Source organism: Aspergillus pseudonomiae, assembly GCF_009193645.1.
Source record: "Aspergillus pseudonomiae strain CBS 119388 unplaced genomic scaffold BDV37scaffold_23, whole genome shotgun sequence".
NCBI lineage: Eukaryota > Fungi > Ascomycota > Eurotiomycetes > Eurotiales > Aspergillaceae > Aspergillus > Aspergillus pseudonomiae.
In genome coordinates this window covers 138704-160242 of record NW_022476015.1, presented here as the reverse complement: position 1 = coordinate 160242, position 21539 = coordinate 138704, and the positions used below count along the sequence as shown (strand labels likewise).

Sequence of the window (21539 nt, the reverse complement as noted above, 5' to 3'; positions counted from 1 at the left end):
CAAACAACATTCCATTCGATTCAACCACCATCATGCCGCAAAGTCTTCGCTTCGTCACCCTGGACGTCTTCACCACCGAGCCGTTTCTAGGCAATCCACTCGGCGTAGTATTTCTCCCCAACTCGCCCGAACATGCCATCACGCAAGCGCAAAAGCAACTCATAGCCCGGGAATTCAACTACCCGGAGACGATCTTCGTGCACCCGCACTCGCCGTCCGACACTACCAGAAAGATCGACATCTTCACCACAGCCGAAGAGCTCCCCTTCGCGGGCCACCCCACCATCGGCGCCGTAACATGGTTCCTGGAGCTCTCGCCCGACTCCGCCGACCGCACGAACGTGGACACCCTCATCACGAAAGCGGGTCCGTTCGCCATGGCCCGCGTCCCGAACGCGGGCGGCGCTGTGGCCGCCAGAATCGCGCATAACGTGCACATCCACTCGCGCCGGTTCCCGCTGGTGGAGCTGCTGCGGCTTCATCCTTCGCTGGGGGAGTATCTTGGTGGCGGCCATGACGGAGCGAACGAAGAGGGCTTCCCTGTCTTCTCGATCGTGAAGGGCATGACTCAGGTGCATGTCCAGTTGCCCAGTTTGGAGGCGTTGGCTGCCGCGGAAGGGCCTGTGAGTGGCGAGGTTGTTCCTTGTAATTCTGTTTCAGCCGGTGGGTATCTGGATGCCGGGTGGGAGGGAGACGGGCTGATTGTAGTCTATTTCTTTGTCCCGGGTGTTTATGATGAGAAGACGGGGAAGACGGTTATTCGGTCGCGCATGTTCTTGAGGAACTTTGAGGATCCGGCCACGGGGAGTGCGGCCAGTGGACTGGCGGCGTATTTGACCCTGACTAGGGCGAGGGAGTCGAGCGACATCGCGTTTGATTATGATATTGTGCAGGGGGTCGAAATGGGGAGGAGGAGTGATATTGGGGTTGCTGTTACGGTGGATCGGGAGGATAGAGCCAAGGTAGAGAGCGTGGAGCTTCGCGGCACTGCGGTCCAGGTTACGTCGGGTGAGATTAGGGTTTGATCTGAGTAGCTTTGGCAGGTGTCACTCAGTGGCTTGTTATATAGTGGTATAGGCAAGCTAGCCAAAAGTGTGGAAGTCCATCTTTAGGAGACCCTCTAGCGCTTGATTCACTGAAAGAACCGGCGGAGACAATCGTGAGTCGTGGCAGATCTCTCAGAGTGCGTCTTTCTCCTTCGCCACTATGGAAGACCATAAAGATATCTATGATTTCATAGGGTGAGGAGTCTACTTTGCAATGGACAATCTCGACTGTATTCAGAGACGCAAAACCCGGACATGTTGGTATTTACCCGTGTGGCATCTATTAACTATGATACATGATAAGCCCCACGAAGTCAATTATGACGGCGAGATCTGCTTAGTAGTGTGCTATACGGTTCTTGGTCGCAGCGAATCCTTCAATCTCCACCTCGACGACGTCAGAATGTTGGAGGAGCTCCTTTCGGAAGAAGCCTACCCCAGATGGGGTTCCAGTCATGATGATGGTGCCCCTACGGAGAGTCGTCCCACGAGACAGATGACTGATGATCTGCCGAACCGTCCAGATCATGTCCCCCGTACTGGTTTCCTGCTTCACCACGCCATTGACCCTGGTAATCAATTTCAGCGCTTGGGGGTCGACAATCTCGTGCGCTGCGACGATGGTATGGCCAATTGGTGCGAATTTGTCCATCGATTTCGCAAAGCAAAACTGGCCCCCGCTGGCCTCTGGCAACTGGAAGTTTCGTGCAGAAAGGTCATTCCCAGCTGTATATCCCAGGACGTAGTCTAGGGCTTCAGATTCCTCAACATCCTTCGCATCTTTCCCAATGACAACGGCTAATTCACCCTCGAAGTCAAGTTGATCGCGCGCGTCGGGGTGGATTTCGATCTTCTCAAACGGTCCGGCGAGCGAATCTGCTGGCTTGGTGAAAACTACTGGATATTTGGGAATTGGTAACTGTTGATAAACACTGTTAGCATGAAATGGTCTGTCTGGTGGAACAATCATGGCCCACGCTTGCTTCCGTTGCGTGCTGTCTGTAATTTACCCCGATGCATTGCACGATCGGCGTGCGTTCGATTGGGCATTCGAGCTACATGATGTACATCAGCTACTAACTTTTGGTGTAATTTGGCAGCTAGCATACCGAGCCAACGGTTAGAACATCTCCTGTTTTCTTGGGACTGGTAGAAAGACTCCCTTCCAATCTCCTAACTGTGTATTTATTTCCGACCACGTTGATAAGATCCCCATAATGGATCCGTGTGCGGTAGTTAAAGCGAACCAATCTCTTGAACACGGACATGATGGGTTCGTTGTTGCGATCCTCCAATCTGAAGTAGAGGACTAACGGCTACCGTATGAACTTCATACAGGATTTCGGTACGGAGTATGATAAGGCGTGTCGTGGGATTTATGGGAGATGTGGGATCAATGCTTGTCACCATTCCAGCGCGATCATAGTGCACGAAAAGGCAGCCAGACACCGTCATCCTTCAATATATTCCTTGGGATTTGCGTCTATTTTAAGCTCATGTGGCTCTTCATCAATACTCCGCTTCTAGAGTTCAGAGACGGTCGATTTCACAACACCGTAGGGCAATCTCACACTCAGGGCAGTGGGCTCAGTTGTGGCAAGTGCACGTGCAAGTCTTCTTAACATAACCCCCCAGTACCATAGACTACTCAAGTATAAAAGCAGACTTAATATTTTTGTGATTAAGGCAAAGGCTGCCAAGCACTCCTTGACTACTAGAAATGATACTTATACGTCCTGTTAAACTCAAAAGTGTATTCACACAGCCGGCAGGACCTAGTTGAATGGGTCGAATGATCACTTAGGCAATCAGAGGGTCCACTTTCGCATCAACAAGACCATAAGCGGGCGGAGCTCAGATATTCAGTAATCATATGGTCACTGGCCAGCGTAATATCGATAAAACATGCTCTGATTGATCGAGTACGCCGAAGACACCAAGAGGATGTACGATCCTCGAGAGATAAATCAAGTAGGGGACAAACGTCGGTTAATCATTTACGCCAAAAATGCAGCAGGAACGTCAGGGCCCCAAACAGCCAATGACTCTGACCCAGCCTGTACATATCCAATCGGCGTATGTTTGTTGACCAGGTCTCCATCAGCGTAATGCTCAACCATATTTCCAGTGGTGTCCCACCAGTAGTCAAAGATCTGAGATCCCAGAACATGGCGACCAATTCCCCAGACTGACTCATAGCCCTTCTGAGCAAGCCACTGATGGCCCAGGTGTTGCGTGTCATAGTCGTGGACCTCAAAGGAGCAGTGATGGACATGAGCTGCTTGAGGATTCGCGCTCAGGAAGAATGAATGGTGATCTGACATAGCTTCTCCGAGATCAATGTGGGCGAACATGGTGACAATCTGTCTTTTGTTGTCCTTCTCAACATACAGAAGGTCTGTCGGGACGATGTTGAAGGTCGAAGTGTAGAAACTCAGCAATGTGTCAAACTGCTGTGTACAGAGTCCGAAGTGGCCCAGCTGTGTGATTATCAGCAAATGCAACGAAGACAGGGCTCGAAAAGAGAACTCCCTACCTTATGAACAGCAGCAGGCCCGGTTTCGAATCGGTTGAATTTTCGCTGACGAGATTTCTCGTCTGTGTAATTCAAGATAATATGTTCAGGGTATTTTGTCTCGGTCGCAGGTGTTGTTTGTCCATAGACAACATTAAAAGGGAAACCCTCTGGATCAGTGATGGTCACGATAGAACCTCCCCCAGGCGCGTCGCCTAGATCTTGGACGGGACCGGCACTTGGGAGCTTCGAAGCCCTTCAAAATACTTGTCAGATCTCTTCCCTGCAGCAGAGAGGGGAATCAGCAGGGAGATTGTTGAAAGCATACTTATCAAATTCCTCTTGGCTCTGCGCTACAAAAGCACCTCCCAGAAACTTCTTAGGCCCCTTGCGGGCATAGTAAACATACGGATCGGGCCCATAGCCTTTGAACCAGATCTCCTCTTCTGTTTTCTTCGCAATCTGCATTCCAAAATCTGAGACAAGTCAGCCGTGGTCCACGAGTACCGAGGCATATCGGAGAATTACCAAGCATGAAACGCTCGATCTCATCCAGAGACGGGTGCTGATATCGCATATGACCTAGCCTTTGCAGATGAACGCGGTCTGTGGGGTTGATTTGTTGCATCGCGAGCCAAGCTGACTGCGACTCCGTATCCGCCAAAGCGACGGTATCTGGGATCGATGCCCCATGGTTTGGTGTCGGTGCGGTAGCCATTGTTAGATCAGATGAACATAGACCTCTTGTCAGTGTCTATCGCTGAAAATGGGCTCGACAGTCACTTTATACCAAGCATGATGTATCCCAATCTCGGAACGGTGGGGCTAATATTGGCACCACAGCCAAGATCCCGAACCATTGTAGTCCCCACTGGTGACGTTCTATATGCACGTATAGACCTGGATATATGTTGTACTGAAAGGTGGCTTTTTGCCACGGTGTCGACACGGTGTTATCTACGTGGGGTTGCTGGCGATCCTACTTCTGGGAGAGGCAAAGGAAAAGATACATATACCGAATGGCCACTTTTCTGTCGTCTTTATCCGTTATTCCGGGAATCCGCTTCGAAGCTTCATGATAGATCCCACCTCCGAGCCTGGCTCATCTTAGATGGCTACAAAACAGCAGAATGCCCCATAAACAGACAGGGAAGCTCGTGTGGATCCCGATATCTGAGATCTAAATCCAAACAGCCACTGTTCCCACGTTGGAGTTGGAGTATGAAAGATTCCTTCTCATATAAGAACTGCTTCCACCTGAACAAAAGTTTTGGTTTTCACTTCGTGTTCACCACCCCATCAGAAATCTCCCTTGAATTGCTTGAATCTTGAATTCCATTATGGCATCTTCAGACGAGTACGAAACCACAGACATTCTGGTTTGCGGCTGCGGCCCTACTGGTGCCATGTTATCAGCCTACCTCGGGCGACTGGGAGTGCCAAATATTGTCATCGAGAAAGAAGCCGCCATCACCACGGATCCTCGTGGTATCGCTCTGGATGACGATGGCATTCGATATCTACAAGGTCTTGGCTTGTATGAGCATATTTTCACGGAGATAGGTTCCTGTAAGTTCAAAGTATGCTCAGTCAACCGTACTCCAGTCTGACCAGCCCAGGTATACAAAAGGTCCGATTCATCAGCGGTAGAGAGCAGAATCTGCATAAGGCGCCATTTCTGCAATTTGACACGGCGTCGGTAAGTGACCTGTATTCCAAGCGAATTTGCAGACCTGTGGGTAACGATTCTCAAGTCAGAAGGAAATACTGGGCATATTGGCGTTATTGCCCACAAACAGCCGGTCCTCGAAAAGAACCTTCGGTCGGCTGTCGAGGAAAGCAATTTCTGCGAGCTGAGAAGCAGCTGCACGTTGACCGCGATCTCTGAGGATGAGCAGTGGGTGTATGCGACATATACTGATGCTTCGGGCGCAGAAAAGAAAATACGCTCCAAATTCCTCGCTGCCGCGGACGGCAAAACTGGCTTTACGCGAAAGATGTATTTGGAGCCTAAGGGAATCCAAATGGAATGGGCCGAAAAGTATAAGCTAACTCTCTCTGAAGCGCCCAGATTCAGTGTACTGACAAGAACTCAGGTCGAAATATCAAGAAACATGGGTTGCCCTGAACTGGAAGATACAGCTGCCTTCGCAGAAAAGTCACCCTACGTTCCCGCTTTGGGGTCAGGGATATACCCCGGAGGACGTCTACGATCTTTTCTTCCCAACAGACTTTCGCTTCCTTTGCAATGATGAGCGACCTGCTGTATGCGGGCGTTTTGGCCTTCCTGAAGACCGCCTTTGGCGATTTGAGTTTGTGGTGGCAGATGGAGAGGACGATAATGAAATGGCTACGAAGGATAAAGTACGGGAGGTGGTATTGCCCTACTTGACTCTCCCTGGGAGCCGATTTGGGTGAGTTGGTCATTCCTTCAGTTGAGGACCAATATTCCTTGTGCTAATGTGGCGACCTAGACTGCAAGAGGACGTGAGCTTTCCCGAAGACTGTATCGAAGTTCTGAGGTCCAGGCCGTTCCGTTTCTCTGCCAGAAGCTGTAATCAGTGGGCGTTGAACCGGGTCATTCTTTGTGGCGATGCAGCCCATGTGTTTCCACCATGTATGATTTCACTATCCATCCTTCTTGAAACAATATTGACAAATTCTTCTAGTTGGAGGGCAAGGAATCGCCTCTGGGTTCCGTGACGCCATTGCGCTGTCCTGGCGTCTCGCACTGATCTGCAGATCTCAAACCCAGCTGGACTACCGTAGCCATCTGCGAGGGTGGTTCTTGGAGAGAAAGCAGCAGCTGGATGCTTCCTTAGCCGCGACCGTTCGCAACGGGGAAATGGTCGCTGGCAAAAGCTTTGTGCACGACTTTGCCCGCAACTGGGGCTTATGGCTTATCCAGCTGATTCCCAACTTCAAGCACTGGCTTGAGCTTGGCCCCCGGGGTGACGGTCCCATGCAGTACACGCACCTCCCAGGGATGCCTTTCATGCCGGAGTTGAAAGGCGGCCTTTGCTTCCCTCAATCATATTGTGTCTCCTTGACCCAAGGCCCCGCCGTGCACTTTACTGACGATGCCATCTTTACGGGGAAATCAGGCTTATTCCAACTGGTTGTTTTGCTTGACAACCCTGGTGAGTTGGACGATGCCAGGACGCACCTGCAGAGATTCAGCCACAGAACCCCTCTGCTTTCGGCCAGTGAGGCTACCTTTTTTGTGCCTCGTACTGCTTGCGAGGAGATGAGCTCCAAAGAAATTTCTGCGCTGCCACCAAACCTGTTCCGCACTGCTACGGGCGATGAATTCGCGGTATCTCCGCTGTGCAAGAATCGACCAGTGCCGAGGGGATATAATGAAAAGCTCATGTGGGATGTCCTACCTCGGAAACGATATGTCATTGTGAGATTGGATCGCTTTGTGTTTGCGGCTTGCAATTCAACCGCAGAGCTGGAACAGGCTGTGGAGCGCCTGTCTGAATTGTTCGATTGATGGTTACCGTCGGGTGTATACACAAACAGACGAAGCATTGTATACAATTGCATAAATATCTTCGGAGGATTATTCCGTAACGAAATGACTTGAATCTGATGCTTTACAAAATTCCCCTTAAGTAAATGTATACTATTTTCTCAGATGATTTAGGGTTAGTAGCAGAGACTATGACGGTACTATGGCCCAGAAGAGGTTTAGCGCGCCGATCGAACCCCACTTACCCCACCCTCTTCTATGTGTTGTTACTGAAGAAATGACAGTCAAGTCGCAGCAGTAGAGGCTGCAGATCTTGAGCTCCGACCTCTTCAGGATTAGTTACAGATATGCAAGACGAGTGCGATATACACACTTCCATGCAAAGCCCCGAGCCATCCTCCGTCAACTCAGACGAAGGGGGATTCAACACACCAACACATGACACCCAATCCCACTTCTCCAGCGATGAGTACAGCGCACCACAATACGACGGCACCATGCCTAGATACATAGACCCCAACCTCGACATACCGCACTACACAAGGGTGGACGAAAGTGCAGTGGGGGTGTGTCCCTGGAAAGGAGGCACGTACATCATCCGCGACCCGGCGACCAAGCTCGTCATCGCCCTAGAGAAAGGTGTGTTGGGCATGTACCCTGAGATATACGAAGTGGACGGTCTACTATACCAGTCTGGGCGCGGCAGTCACTGGCACTGTGTGGAGAACGACCGGATGTGGCTTGGCTTCTGTAACGCGGTCTCCGGGACATATATCGGCCATAATAATCGGAAGAGCAACTGGCGGTTTCAGGCCAAGGCCGAACGGCATGATGAGTGGGAGTGGTTTTGCGTGCGGCAGCACCCAACTGGTGGGCATATTTTGCTGGTGAAGCACTGGAGCGAGTTCTTGCCGATGCGAATCGGGGGGGAAGGCGGCCGGGAGTTAACGGTGGATGCGAAACGAGAGGGTGGTACCGTCTGGGACTTTATTAGGGTTGGGGAGGAAAAGTGAGCTAGTGGTATTCAGGTATACGGAGCTTCAGAGAGGGTTGGGATTTGGAGCTCAGTGGAAGTTTGCTTGGCTGCCGATCTGAACCGTTGGCTATCTAATATACAGCTGCAATTGGGTTGGATTTGCATTCAAATATGGGGCTTTAATCAATTAAACTGAACTAATATATTCTATCTGAAATGAAAAAGCTAGTCATGGTCTGTCTCTCCCGATCTATCTTACGGGAAAGACTATTGCAGTGAACAGTTATAACAACCAACAGACCCTTCTAGACACACTTTTTCTTGACAGAGGATTAATTGAGGCCATGGTCTGACGCTTTCTGTATCTCGCGCGTCTTTCGCGACCTCCTAAATGCAGCGAGTATGGGCATATAACCTACGAGCAGCACTAATCTTTCGTTATTTCTTCTTTTAGTTCATAAAATCACTTTCTCCTATCCTACGGGCACGCTATATTAGTAGCTAATCGCTTATAGTATTTAACACTCTCTATTTATAGTGTTTGGATAGATTGATGGTCCTATTATATGGTCGAATCGATCAACAGTAACTAACCAGTAACCGAACTTTATTGCGAGAATATACGTGACACGACTTGGTATACTTCTCTATCCTCCTTGCACTTCGCGGCAATTGCTGGATTGGATCGTATGAATTTAATAATTATCGGAGCACAATTGTGAATCTATATCTTCATCTTCCGAGCTATGATCTATAAAATAATAATTCAATCTTTCAATCTTATTCCACTTCTGAGTGAGCCTTGGGTCATTTCATTCATGCAGAGGTCGCCTCTTTAGCAAACGTCTCGAAGAGTGTCTGAAGACGACGGCCTTCACTATCCGCAACGTCGGAGTAACTAGCAGCAGCGCCGAAGGGGTGGTACGGAAACGGTCTAGACATCGGCAAATACGTTAGCAACGCACACAAAGTGTCTGGACAGGAAGAAAAACGCATACCCGTATTCAGGGACAAAAGTCACTGGAGATGACGTCTGTTGGACAATTGACTGGATAATCTGTTTCCAGGAATTCTCAAAGAACCGCCGTTCCTCGGTGAACACGTCGTTGGTTGGGTCTGGGCATTGTGACGATTGCGTGGTTCCGATTCTTGCGTGGATATGGGTCACCTAGCGGGGAGTATGAGTTATAATTGGACGATAGCTTGTATTGGGAGAGGAAACCAACGCGAGGAATGATAGTGCGCAGAAGTTCCTTGTCCTCCTCGCCCTGGTCCAGGAGGCGTTCACAGACGACAACGAAATGGGAGAAGTCGGCTGTGACTTGCAGACTTGGGTCGTTGTTAGCGGACTTGTCTTGGGTATTTAACTGGACATGGCTTATAATACCTTGGGACTCTTTTTAAGACTGCTGCGGTGGAGTAGGGGCTGAAAAAGGCCCGGTTTCTATGAGTTTCGTGGCTCACCATGCCGGCCAGGCCGAGCTCGGCATCGATGGCGAGAGTGCCCGTGAAGAATTCCACAGCCTGGTTGATCGACCACCCGTCACTGTTCTCGTGGTCAATGCCATCTCCCATTGTTCAGCATGGTTTGGGAACCGTACTCGCCGGAGTGTGCATTAATCTTGAACGGCTTAAGCGTCTTGGCGATCTCGAGCTGGGCTCGATAGTTCGTAAGATGATCTGTTGGGGTCAGGCCCACCGGCTTTGGGCCTGCATAACAGGGCCATTTAGAATGGATCCTTGGGGTGGAAGGTTAGTTTTGTTCTTGACATATAGTATGTCCGTGAAGGTCAGTTGGACGGCAGTTTCATGTGCAAGATACTCACATAACACAGATTTCTAGGCCGACTGCATCGCAAAGCTGACGGATTGTAGAGATGTTCGGTAGAGGAGCTATGTCAACTTCGATTCCCACTGAGAGCGGACAGAATCCTGTTAGTCCACTGCTGCTACGCCGGAAAAGTCCCAGGTCTCCTACCGTAGCCTTGGTCTTTCAAAGTCGGAAGCCATTTCCGCCAGTTCTCGTAGTTATCACCTGTGTCAACCCCCCACGTGGAGCGGAATCGGAGGATCTGTGACATCGTGGTTGTTCGCGGCGAAGTAGTAACAAGTCTTTGACCCGGCCAAAATGGAAGAGTAAGAATTGACGTTGCCTTCAATACGCGACATCATTGCAGACTGGGGCAGAAGCTTTATTTCTACCTCAAGACAAAAAAGAAGAAAAAGCGTGAGGGGGAGAAGCAAGATCGAAAGAGTAAAGAACCACGCAGCGGGTCCGTTGACGCCATTGTCGCGATTAGGGCTTCGCGACGTCGTCTCGGTGGGGTAATTTTTCCCCATCCAGCCACGGGGAAAGATGCCGAGAATGGCAGAGCGATCTCCACCTCACTTTTACGGAGATTATCCCCTACAGCTTGGCCGTGAGGGGAAACTAATGATACTAAGCAATTATATTCAGCTGATTGTATGGGAATACCATAGTCCGTCCTGATAGCCATGCGGGGTAGCTATTCCAGTATAAAATGCCTATCGCTCGCACCGCGATCTGTTCAAAACGATGCCTGCTTTTGCAACCTGAATTGTCATCTTTCTTCTCTCCAATCCAGTCGCAATGGCCCCAACTACCATGAAAGCAGTGAATTATGTAGGGCCACATAAGGTCCGGGTCCAAGAGGTCGAGATGCCCAAGCTGGAACATCCGGACGACATCATTGTCAAGGTCACAACGGTGCGCTACCATCAATGTCACGCCACAGGGATCCTTACTAACTCATGATCTAGGCTGCTATCTGCGGCTCTGACCTGCAGTAAGTATACTTTGGGGGGTGGGGAGTTGCAAAACAATGTGCACAGAACTCATGGATTGCGCAGCATGTATGAAGGAAGAACTGCCGCAGAGCCAGGCATCACGTTTGGTACGAAGACATGGAAATAACATAGTGGTCGATACTGATGGGTTCCAAAAAGGTCACGAAAACATGGGAATTGTCGAAGAGCTAGGCGAAGGTGTCACACTGTTGAAGAAGGGCGATCGCGTTGTCATGCCGTTCAATGTTGCGGATGGTCGATGCCGCAACTGTGATGAAGGCAAAACGGCTTTCTGCACTGGTGTCAACCCCGGGTTTGCAGGTGGTGCTTATGGTAATACATTGACATGGGTGGCTGAGAGTCCTGTTGGCTAATCACAGGCAGGCTATGTGGCTATGGGCCCGTATCGCGGAGGTATGTGCTTAAATGGGCCCGATGACAAAAATATCGGCGAGTTGATCTGATCGCAATATGAAGGCCAGGCTCAGTACATTCGTGTTCCCTATGCGGACTTTAACGCTCTGCTGTTGCCGCCGGGCACAGAGCACGAAGCCGACTTCGTTCTCCTCGCAGGTTAGTGGCCAGGCCTCATTTACCTCTCTTGTTGCCCTTTTTCCACTAACCAAGTGGTGTAGATATCTTCCCGACAGGTATGACTCCTACGAACCCTTCTACACCAAGCCTTTGTGTTAACGATGAACTATAAGGTTGGCATGGTGTCGAGATATCCGGCTTCAAGTCAGGAGAAAGCATTGCTGTGTTCGGTGCCGGTCCCGTTGGCTTGATGGCAGCTTATTCAGCTCAATTACGTGGAGCCTCTCGCGTGTTCGTTGTAGACCGTGTTCCTGAGAGATTGGCTGTTGCAGAAAAAATTGGCTGCACTCCAATTGATTTCACCAAGGGCGACGCCGTAGATCAGATCATTCGCCTTAATGGCGGAGAGGTCGACCGCTCCGTGGACGCTGTCGGTTACCAGGCTGTAGACACCAGCGGATCGAAGGAGAAACCCAACATTGTGCTTGAGAATATGATCCGTGTCACGAGGGCCTGCGGAGGCATGGGAATTCCTGGACTCTACGTGCCAAGGTTAGCCACCCCGCTGAAACCCTGTGGTGGTTTCCAGGAGCTAATATGCTTTTCCACTAGTGATCCAGGTGCATCTGATGAAGTCGCCGCGAAGGGCGCAATTAGTCTCAGTTTTGGAAGGCTTTTCGAGAAGGAAAGTGCTTTACTCTGACATCGATTGGTTCACATTGCTAACTTGCTACAGGGTCTCTCTCTTGCTACCGGCCAATGCAATGTAAAAGCATATAATCGGTACCTACGAGACTTGATCATTGCCGGCAAGGCAAAGCCTAGCTTTGTCGTCTCCCATGAGATCAGACTGGATCATGCGGAAGTTGCGTACGAGAAGTTCGACAAAAGAGAGGACGGGTATACCAAGGTGCTGATCCATCCAAACGGGGGATTTGAATCCACGACAGTCGGACAGGTCAGTTAAAACATACCGGTCTATGTTCATGGGATATTGTTTGGTGGAGGGTCTGAGTTGCTGAGATAACTGGCAGGTTACGTCAAAATTATGATTGAATGTCTGGAAGTTCCAAGGCGCTGGTTGTCTGAAACCGTTGGGTTAGGGTTTATTGATTTACAATTTATAGATGTTCATTTCTTTGAATGATCTTAGTCTTTCATATTACGTAGTTCAATATATCCAGTACCTACTGTTTTAGGGCCTAGTTGAGGAAACGGCAAAGCCAAAGGGGAGTTCTTCAACAAGGGTAAAGAACATTAGATTGACTCTGTATAATACAGCAAAGGAAACAGTAAGGATAGTCAAATGGTAAGAATACAAGAAAAGAAAATGAAAGGAGGTCCAGGATGGAACTTGATCAGCCGAGCCTAGCGATATGTAGCGGTAGGGGAGTACCTTCCAGGGTGCGCATAGTAGTTAGAGGCGGCCCGTTTACAGGTGTCCGTGTCGCCGATGAGAGCCCATTCGTCGGTGGTGGTGTGCGCGTTTGGTTGGCTGAGTTTCTGACGAGGGGGTTGGAGGGACAGAGGAAGAAAGAGGTGTTGATGAACTTGGTGGAGCCGACGAGGGAGTAGTAGACGGCGTTGGATAAACGGAGGGTGGAATGGGTGAAGATGATGGACGGGCACTGCTGGATGGTGTTGGGCTTCCAGAGGGAGTCGGCGTACTGCTCGGTTCAGGGCCGACAGGGTAGCATTTTGATTCAAGTGGCGCAGTGTATTCCTGTTCGTCCTGGCGGTTAGCCTGCGCTTTCTAGAGTATTACATGCCACATACAGCAAGAATATGGTCAACATCCGGTGCTCCATCGTCCTGGCCAAATGTGGCTTCAAAATTGAGGGTAACACTAGCAGATGGGTCGACCGTGACCCCATTCTGACGGTGCTTGGGGTCATCAGGGCAAGCCCCTTCAGTCGCTGTGATCTGTCAGTAACTGAACCACCAGGGAATGTACATTGGCCAGCACTTACAATGGACAGCAGACATGGTGGCGGCAATAATTGGTTTCAAATTTAAGCCCACCTCGACTCCCTTGCCTATGTTTCTTAGCCTGCATTATTCATCAGTTGAGTGGATGTCTTACCTATCACCTGGACAGAAATCTGCAATGATGCTTTAGGATAGAACTCAATGTCACCCTCGATCTCCGCATCAACCGAGACAGGAGTTGCTTGAACTGAGGGCGTCCAGCCATCCGCTTCCACGCTACGGGATTCAAGGTCGAAGGATACCTCAGCAGAATCATCGAGACTGACAGTAGTTCCAGCCGTGATGGTAGCAGAGCCAGTCACTGGACCCATGTTATATCCGAGACTGAAAACAATCTGAGGTCCAATGTTCAGAATGCCACCTGGAATAGAGATGCCAGCAATGGGTATCCTTCCGATATCGATCTCTCCGGTTTTCTGGTCCTTGATGTCACCATCGATGGCAAGTCGCGGCATAAAGGTGGCTGATACACCGTTAGGGCTCAGACTGAAGCTTCCCGTCTTGGGGATCCCAGCAACAGTCTTCACGTGGAAATTCAGTTCAAAAGCACCTTGAGTGCTACAGTCCGCACAGTCCCAGATAACGTCAATGCTCTCATCTGGAAGCCTTCCGCTTTTCACTGGTATCACGTGGTTGAAGTCCACAGATGTGGATCGGTCAATATCACGCCTTGCTGCGGAAGAGGTCGTGTGTTTGCCTATGTTGAGCTCATAGGTATGTGCGATCTCGTCCCACTTTGAGCTTTGACCCTGAAGCTTGGTGGTCTTGGTGGTCTCGTCATACGTAACACTGGAAACGACGAATGGAAATCGGTTGGCGTTCCATTTGCAGGAGCCTTTTCCAAGTACTACTACAAGACTGTGGTCATCCATTTCATTGATCCATTGCCAGGCGTGCTCCGTGTAGGCAAAAGCTTGCTCCTCTTTGAAGGTCATTGCAACACTGGTGTTGGTGCAGTGCACTGATTCAAGTAGGTTCTCAAACCGCTCCATGGACACAATGTTCTCTTGTTCGCCGGGAAGCGAGACGGTGAAGTTGGCCAAAGATGACTGGCCATTTTGTGCTCCTAAGATTAATGATCATTCATTAATAATGGTTCTCTGGACATCCAAAATCGCACGTACCGCTGTAATAGAACGAGTCCTGCTTGAGTAGATCAAGGTTCGAGTATCCAGAGCCACGCACGGCCAGAGAATGCGGTTCTACTTGCAGGTGACTGATTTCCTCGAATACCAGTGACAGTCCCTGCTGGGCGTGTAGCATAAGCCACGAAGCCAACCAAGCGCGCACAGGATGCATCTTGGATTGTTGAGGCAAGATGGACAATTGGGATGCTTCCTTTCAAACTCGCCATGTTCATCATCAGCGCCTTTATATCATTCTCAATACACTGTTCTTCAAAGACACTCAGGGGCCATGATGAAGTTCGCTTCCATGTAACCTTCTTCCTTTTCCCCTGCAGTAGTTCGTCGTTTCATCGCAAAGGATCGCATATCACAATTTACGAGGCCGTATTGACGAGCCCAATGCTCCACAAGACGAGCTTACAGATTCATATTTCGCTTAAAGACAACCCATCCTCTAGGATTCAGCAATGTATAATTAATAGAGGGCGATTATTATCCTTGTTAGGCAATAAGTGGAGATGAGAAAAACGTTAGACATACGTCGGCTCACTATCGGGAAGGTTGGCTTGATGGTCGGCAGCTTGCCGATAGCATCGGCTCCGCCGACGCCTAAGAACACAATGCCACCCAGGCACCTCGAGATATGTATTTAGGCCATAGATCTGCATAGCTTCAGGAGATTATTGGACGTCAGCAGGCAGAGCTACCCGCTTGCAGCATGTCACAAACGAAAAATAGATCCTTCATCCTTTCGCCCCCATCTTTGATGGGGCTGAGATCAGCTCATGGCTGACTGCAATTACTGGAATTATAGTAAGTCTCCTATCTAGAATACTCAGATGTTCGAGACCTGTGGTCTTTCTGGAATAGAACAATCATTAAACATCTGCAATGTTGCGATAGAATCCAAGCCCTCATGGCTGAGAGTGCTTGCGATGATTAGCCCGTGTATTCCATCCAAGATCGGAGGACTACCTTGGCTACTGACATTTCTTGGTGTGTCTGTACTGCCTGTCGGTTGACTTTATTCCGATCACTCTATCATTAATACTCAAATCTCTATAAGTTGCTATGTGGACATTGGGTGACTCTTCTTATAGCAATCGTGGGGATGCTCATTCCCGCATTTACTGTCAGTTGCTCAGAACACTCTCTCATATGAACTTTCAAGGTTTTCCCTTTGGCGTCTAATCACATGAAAGTATACCCGAGCTAAGTTCTTTTCCTTTATTTTGCGCTTATTTGTGATATTTGTTCTTGGGTCCTGTCCACCAATGGCAAGATTGACAAAGCAGTCTAGGTGACAGATACATATATCCGTGTAGTATACATGATGATCCAGGGTGCCATGTTGAAAAATCTCCACACTACTAGTAGTCTTCACATAGCGATAGCCTTATACTGCCTATAGACTTTCTTTGACTGTAATTACAGTTTTATGGCAAAGACGTAGGATAGTCGTAATTCAGTAAGAATTTGATTGCCCCATTTATATTCCGACTAAGAGCAGGTTAGTACATACGACCATAGGGTGTGGAGAACAGGGCTTCCCGTCCGCTCAGCCGTACTTAAGCCACACGCCGGGAGGTTAGTAGTTGGGTGGGTGACCACCAGCGAATCCCTCCTGTTGTATGTTTTTGTTTTTTTTTTCTTATTTTTGGCATTACTTTCACTCTGGAACTTACCGAAAGGACAGAATCTGCCTGTATTATGCCATTCCACTTTTATTGCTTGCCTGCCCTTTACAGGGATACGCCCAATCTTATACGCCTAGTGCCGGATATATGCATTATCTTGACTGGATCCCACGCCACATTCGGCATTATATCTGAGCAAACCGTTATCCCGTAACCTTTTCTATTCACTTTACATATCAACAAGTATCTACATCGTGATCAATGATCGGCTATCAGATGGCTCTCTGCGGAGTGGCCATTGCCTGAGGCAACGGCCGTTACGATGAGATAGAGATAAGAAATGAGCTCGTATTCCATAGATCATATTACGTCCTGAGCCTGTGTAGGGTGAGAAAATCATGTGTGGAACTGCCAGAGCCACTGTAGCAAAAGCATCACCGCCCGTCTCAGGCCCTATTATATTTTGTATCCAGCTGGCAAGATTCGTAGAAGGAAATGATATACGAACCCCCCCCACAGGGATCAACACGATCTTCTCGCAACCAACCTCTGTAGAGGCTGGAACTTCGTCTCAGCACCGCAGCTTGGCCTATCATACTAGACAGCAGCACCGGTGTATAACTATTGCGGGGTTGATCTCAGCTGGCTCCCCGCCCTTTTCAGCTGAGTCGAAAGGCACTTTCAGCTCGCCTGGAATAAAAGGTCTCTCCACCCTGGGTGAAATACATTGCCAAATTATCTACAACCTACAGTTGAGTCTCACTTCGAATTTTCTTTTCTTTTGGCATTTTTATTTCTCCTGCACGATCCCATCACCACTAGTCTAACAATATCTGACGCCAAGTATAATCCAAGTCTACTTACGAGATAGCTTTAAAACTGACATTATGGCAGATATTCGCACTATTCTCTTTGATATTACAGATGACACGGTTACTATTAATGCCGCAAAGAGATCGCAAGAACATATTGAATTCAATATTTCATACACCGAGTGTAACTTCTCTTTCATGGAGAGACACTGGAGAGAGGCCAGTAAGCATTTGCCAGTAGACGACAACTTCCGCGGCTATGTCAAGGAAATCACTTTTTTGATTTAGATCCTGAATTTAGTCATTAAATGCTATTCTTGTTACACTCTATACTACAGGGGTGGGGCATATCTACTAGACTACCAATTGCACAGTGATTGTTAAGTATCTCGTTAAGGTACATCTAGTATATACACATTAGGATTTTACCTCTATACTAAATCTATTATTCTTATCGTTTTGTCTATCTATTAATTAATAAAAACAAGCTTAATGAATTACTGGTCGAGTATTATAGCATAACCACTATAACCTAGGCATAATCTAATCTAACCGATCTCGGTATCTAACAATCGCAGCCTTCCTTAGCACAGAAGTATAAATGCGCTTCGGGTGAGGAGATTCAGGTGCTTGAAGGGAGCCCTCACTGCTATCTCCCCTCAGATAGCCTTCATTCTAAAAGATTGACATCAACTGCCCGGATGGTCTAGTGGTATGATTCGCGCTTAGTATGTCTACCTTCATCAAACCAAGTTACCTTTCCAATTTACTAACAACTTCTCCAGGGGTTAACCCAAAGCATTGACTGCGCGAGGTCCCCGGTTCGATCCCGGGTTCGGGCCTTTCTTTTTTATTTTTTTGTTTTTCGATTAGAGTGTTCCAGTGTGGGTCGGCGGAAATGAGTAAGTAGTCTCTAGAGTTTCGTCTCCAGAGGGCGTTCGTGTCGAGCATCCTATCCACAATTACAGAAACTCCAGTCTCTGCCGACCGCGAGGTCGAGCGCGGACTTTCCATAACACACCAAGATCTGGACGGTTGTTTCTGCCACAATATCGACAGTTCTTCTACCTTGTCCTTAGGAGAGCCACTACTACGTTTGACAAACAGCTGCAACCAGAGACTAGCCAGAAAATTGTCCATGATCTGAATATCCTGATTTTTGGAACCCCCAACGACGCAATGTCTGCATGCATGCCACACCGCACTTGTGATTTACATTGAACATTCTCCGGAGACGGTCCCCAACGGTCAATCTGTTCATGCACCCCATTAGTGCCTCTCACATGTAGCCATTGCCAAGAAGGACTACTAGGCTTGTATACTCTTACCGGTGCCGGTTGAGATAAGCTTAGCGAGATCCAAGACAGAAGGCATTGAGGCTATATCATACAAAGACCAGTATATAGGAGCATTCCCTTTGCGCTTGAAACATATTACTTGAACACCAAGCTGTCTGGTAGATTTGCTCCAGTCCCCTGTGACCTTCTAAGTCCTGCGGTGAAAAACAATCCTCAACCTCATCAACCCGAGCCTGTTGGAGGCCTAGCTCAAGCTACACATGGTGTCAATGAGCTGGAAATGGTAATTTTCTAGAATGTCTACATTTTTTATATAGAACATCCGATCTTGCAGAGATTGTTTTATTTTAGTATTCATGGGGATTGGCAAGATACCTAATTATCCGTGAGGGATGGCTGAAATACTGCGTTCCCTCTCTCTATATATAACTTCCCAAACTTTCAGCACACACACACTCATACATATGCACATTAAGTATTCACTTCATAGACCATATTTTAAGCACAAAAAGGATATATATATCAGTTAGTTGCATCTAGTGGAAGCTCCATAAAAACCTTCGTATGCACTTTAGCTCACTGAAGCTAACATCTGCCATGAAATCGGGTTAGCTGAGCCAATATTGGCCCCTGATATATGTATCCAATATCCCACATTATGTTGATGACAGCCCCATCAGGAGACAATAAAGGGGGCACTGGTGATCCACCGCAGCATCAAGTCAAACGCCACATCCGGGCGATCTTGAGGAACCTGGTAGAGATCAGACGTCTGCACATTCACATATCTTTATTAAGCAAATCTCACCAAATGACCCGCCCCATCCACTGTCACCAACGCGAACCGTACTGTCTCTCCGTGGCTGTTTCCTCGCACTCGGACTTCTTTGGCTGTCCCAACTATTTCATTCCGGCCAATTGCCGTCGGCATCCAGGGAAGTAGCGGCTTTGATTCGAACGCGACCTGGCCCTTCCAGCGAAGTGCATTGGCCCAGCGTAGAGTTCCGGCTGTATTGCAGGCGAGGTCCAGATTCCCCTGGTACGCAAGGAAGTGGACGCCATGAGAAAGAAGAAACACGACCAGATCGGAGGCGGACGTCATGCCCTCAGGTGTGGTGTCAAAGGCCTGGATCACATTGTCTGAGACAAACTTGTATTCTGTGATCTGCTTGGGGGGCGAGAGGGCGGCCCAGACGGCAGGGGAGTTCAGGTATTGCTGGATATGAGCCACCTAAACATAGCAAATGTCCTCGATCTCGCAAGGGGTGGTGACTGTTCAGAGACTTGCATTAGGTGCCCTGAAGCTGAGGTGTTCGGGGAATTGATTGGCTTACTGTCGAATCGGTTGCGGCCGCCCTCGCCCACCTCGTCCTCGTACCATCCGAGCACCCCCTCGTAGCAGACGGAGTAAGCCGCCTGACAGAGAGCGGGATCTGGATGTCGGACACAGGTTTCGGCGACCTGCATGCACCGCGGCATGTTGGCGGCCATGCGGTCACACCGGGTCTCGTTGAAAATGGGCACAGAAACGCCGGGGTTGGTGGTGCACAACGTTTCCCAGTAGCCGTACATGGAGTCCATGGGAGACATGAAGCCGTTGCCCACCAGGCACGACTGCAGGTGGATCTGGGGCTCTGTGGGATAGCGCTGGTTCTGCTTCAGGATCTGGGTGCCGAGATAGGGGATGTACTTGCCCTGGAGACAGCCGTTAGTTTGATATGCATCGGGAAGGGGTCGTCGGATATTACGGCATATGATTCTCCCGAAAGATGGACGGGGGAGGACCGTTTATGGGGGAAGACCTCGGAGACGAAGAGCTGGAGGAATCGATGCATGTCAACGGTGGCCTCCTGGGAGTCCCGCGGGAGGTCATGGCCCTCATCGATGTAGGAGAAGCCGACATCAACGGGCTGGTCCACAAAAAGTAATGAGGAGTTCCGAGACCAGCTCCACGGATTGGGAACGGTTCCATTGCCATGTTCGTTTATTAAACAAGGGCCAATCTCCTGGAACAGGCCGACCATGCTGGAATAACCGGGTCCACCGGTCATCCATAGGGTTAGCGGGTCATTGGCTGGGTCGTTCTGGCTTTCAAAGTACCAGAAGAACAGGTGTTTGGCTCCGACATCCAGCCATCCCGTGTATTGAGCTGAGTCCGCATCGCAGATTGACTCGTTCTGCTGTCGTATCCGGACCGAATGGGAGGGTGAATATGGGCTCTGGAAGATGGCAAAGTCGCCGACCGCGAAGGTCTCTGGTCGCAGCACCGTCTGCGCGGCGTATCCCACGCCAAACAGCGTGGAAAACAAGAAATTCCGCATTGTATATGATGACTTTACCTTGAAGATACGAACGACGGTGGTGATGTGAGGAGGAAGGCACAGCAGGGAGGATGGAGGTAGTCAAGCTTCCGCTGGCTAACCCTTAACTACGACCAGTTCACCGTTACATCGCATATACCCGCCATAACGTCGCCCTCACCGCTTGCATCCACACGACGAAAGTTTAACTAAATCACCAAATGCGCTTAAAAACTCAAAAGAATCAATTTACAAGGAGGGCTGAGTTCTACTTGCAATCTGTGGTATTCAAAAGGAAGGAATATTCTAGATTCGTGAAGCTGCAGGTGTCTCCAATGTTCTATATATAATTCAGCTAACCCTAGGACCCAGTGGCAAGAACAGTCACTTAACACCTCAGTTCGACAAGATATACAGTGGAATAATATTGTTTCTATATATGCCTGCCTATTCATTATATCCTGGTAAGCTCTTGATATTGGTTGCTTTGAATACGAAAAGATATGTACGGAGACGTAGTAGCCGTTAAAGTAAAACGTGGCTTTTATTATATGAATATGCATAACGTCTTAAGGGCTTTTGCCTGAAGCTTAAAATAGCCTCACAGTAGCCGGTATAGCTCTATTCAATTTGGAAAGAGTGCTTAAAAGGCTTTATATTCAACTAAAGACTCTTACACCACTGTCTACGAGACAGTTGGCCAAGTAGCCGACTAACGAATTCAGTTCTTATTATACCTCATGCTATAAAGCAGCTTAAAATTTAAAAAGTAGGAAACGACAGTCAATCTCACTCACGGCTCATGAACAGAGTCCTAGCCCTCCTAGGAACTCTACTTTTACTCTGTTGGTAAAAGGAGTTGAATTAGTCCTTCATGGTATAGCTCATGGCTTTTCGCTCTACACATGAAGATCAAACCAGAAGCAAAAAACGCTCTACTGGGCAACGAGCTATTATCGAGGCTCCCGACCACCTTAAGACATTAGGAATAGTGGGGATTTGAACAGGTAACAAATATATAC

General features: G+C 48.8%; 9 protein-coding genes and 1 non-coding gene across 10 annotated transcripts; 5 read left to right on the top strand and 5 right to left on the bottom strand.

Moving 5' to 3' along the window:
- Nucleotides 1-32: 32 nt before the first annotated feature.
- Nucleotides 33-1025, top strand: BDV37DRAFT_270679 (PhzF family phenazine biosynthesis protein; the record flags this gene model as incomplete). The annotated part of the gene is made up of 1 exon (XM_032084598.1): nt 33-1025. One exon carries the CDS (start codon nt 33-35, stop codon nt 1023-1025), a length of 993 nt encoding a protein of 330 aa, XP_031942752.1.
- A 358-nt stretch (nt 1026-1383) lies between these two features.
- Nucleotides 1384-2665, bottom strand: BDV37DRAFT_293141 (fumarylacetoacetate hydrolase family protein; the record flags this gene model as incomplete). Its single annotated transcript, XM_032089339.1, has 3 exons — nt 2156-2665; nt 2024-2101; nt 1384-1965 (listed from the first exon to the last, which is right to left on the bottom strand). Exons 1-3 carry the CDS (start codon nt 2312-2314, stop codon nt 1384-1386), a joined length of 819 nt encoding a protein of 272 aa, XP_031942751.1. The 5' UTR covers nt 2315-2665.
- Nucleotides 2666-2737: 72 nt separating this feature from the next.
- Nucleotides 2738-4279, bottom strand: BDV37DRAFT_293139 (2,4,5-trihydroxytoluene oxygenase; the record flags this gene model as incomplete). Its single annotated transcript, XM_032089338.1, has 4 exons — nt 2738-3526; nt 3583-3817; nt 3890-4037; nt 4090-4279. 4 exons carry the CDS (start codon nt 4277-4279, stop codon nt 3044-3046), a joined length of 1056 nt encoding a protein of 351 aa, XP_031942750.1. The 3' UTR covers nt 2738-3043.
- Nucleotides 4280-4901: 622 nt separating this feature from the next.
- On the top strand, nt 4902-7057 carry BDV37DRAFT_293137 (uncharacterized protein; the record flags this gene model as incomplete). The annotated part of the gene is made up of 6 exons (XM_032089337.1): nt 4902-5130; nt 5181-5260; nt 5316-5602; nt 5658-5975; nt 6036-6178; nt 6231-7057. 6 exons carry the CDS (start codon nt 4902-4904, stop codon nt 7055-7057), a joined length of 1884 nt encoding a protein of 627 aa, XP_031942749.1.
- Nucleotides 7058-7383: 326 nt separating this feature from the next.
- BDV37DRAFT_281835 (uncharacterized protein) lies at nt 7384-8049 on the top strand (the record flags this gene model as incomplete). Its single annotated transcript, XM_032086907.1, has 1 exon — nt 7384-8049. One exon carries the CDS (start codon nt 7384-7386, stop codon nt 8047-8049), a length of 666 nt encoding a protein of 221 aa, XP_031942748.1.
- A 779-nt stretch (nt 8050-8828) lies between these two features.
- On the bottom strand, nt 8829-10093 carry BDV37DRAFT_281834 (sugar phosphate isomerase/epimerase family protein; the record flags this gene model as incomplete). Its single annotated transcript, XM_032086906.1, has 7 exons — nt 8829-8946; nt 9011-9180; nt 9239-9341; nt 9400-9558; nt 9614-9751; nt 9839-9926; nt 9991-10093. The coding sequence occupies 7 exons, from the start codon at nt 10091-10093 to the stop codon at nt 8829-8831; spliced, it is 879 nt and encodes a 292-aa protein (XP_031942747.1).
- Nucleotides 10094-10638: 545 nt separating this feature from the next.
- Nucleotides 10639-12321, top strand: BDV37DRAFT_293136 (glutathione-independent formaldehyde dehydrogenase; the record flags this gene model as incomplete). The annotated part of the gene is made up of 9 exons (XM_032089336.1): nt 10639-10740; nt 10794-10819; nt 10884-10927; nt 10980-11153; nt 11205-11234; nt 11298-11393; nt 11528-11906; nt 11967-12043; nt 12128-12321. 9 exons carry the CDS (start codon nt 10639-10641, stop codon nt 12319-12321), a joined length of 1122 nt encoding a protein of 373 aa, XP_031942746.1.
- Nucleotides 12322-12718: 397 nt separating this feature from the next.
- Nucleotides 12719-14642, bottom strand: BDV37DRAFT_293134 (uncharacterized protein; the record flags this gene model as incomplete). Its single annotated transcript, XM_032089335.1, has 5 exons — nt 12719-13077; nt 13131-13270; nt 13325-13390; nt 13438-14409; nt 14468-14642. 5 exons carry the CDS (start codon nt 14640-14642, stop codon nt 12787-12789), a joined length of 1644 nt encoding a protein of 547 aa, XP_031942745.1. The 3' UTR covers nt 12719-12786.
- Nucleotides 14643-17614: 2972 nt separating this feature from the next.
- BDV37DRAFT_t88 lies at nt 17615-17761 on the top strand. Its single transcript has one exon. It is a non-coding gene; the product is annotated as a tRNA-Thr (tRNA).
- A 1132-nt stretch (nt 17762-18893) lies between these two features.
- Nucleotides 18894-20538, bottom strand: cp8 (putative carboxypeptidase Y; the record flags this gene model as incomplete). Its single annotated transcript, XM_032086905.1, has 5 exons — nt 18894-18971; nt 19026-19433; nt 19455-19489; nt 19552-19912; nt 19966-20538. 5 exons carry the CDS (start codon nt 20536-20538, stop codon nt 18894-18896), a joined length of 1455 nt encoding a protein of 484 aa, XP_031942744.1.
- Between the last annotated feature and the right edge of the window lie 1001 nt (nt 20539-21539).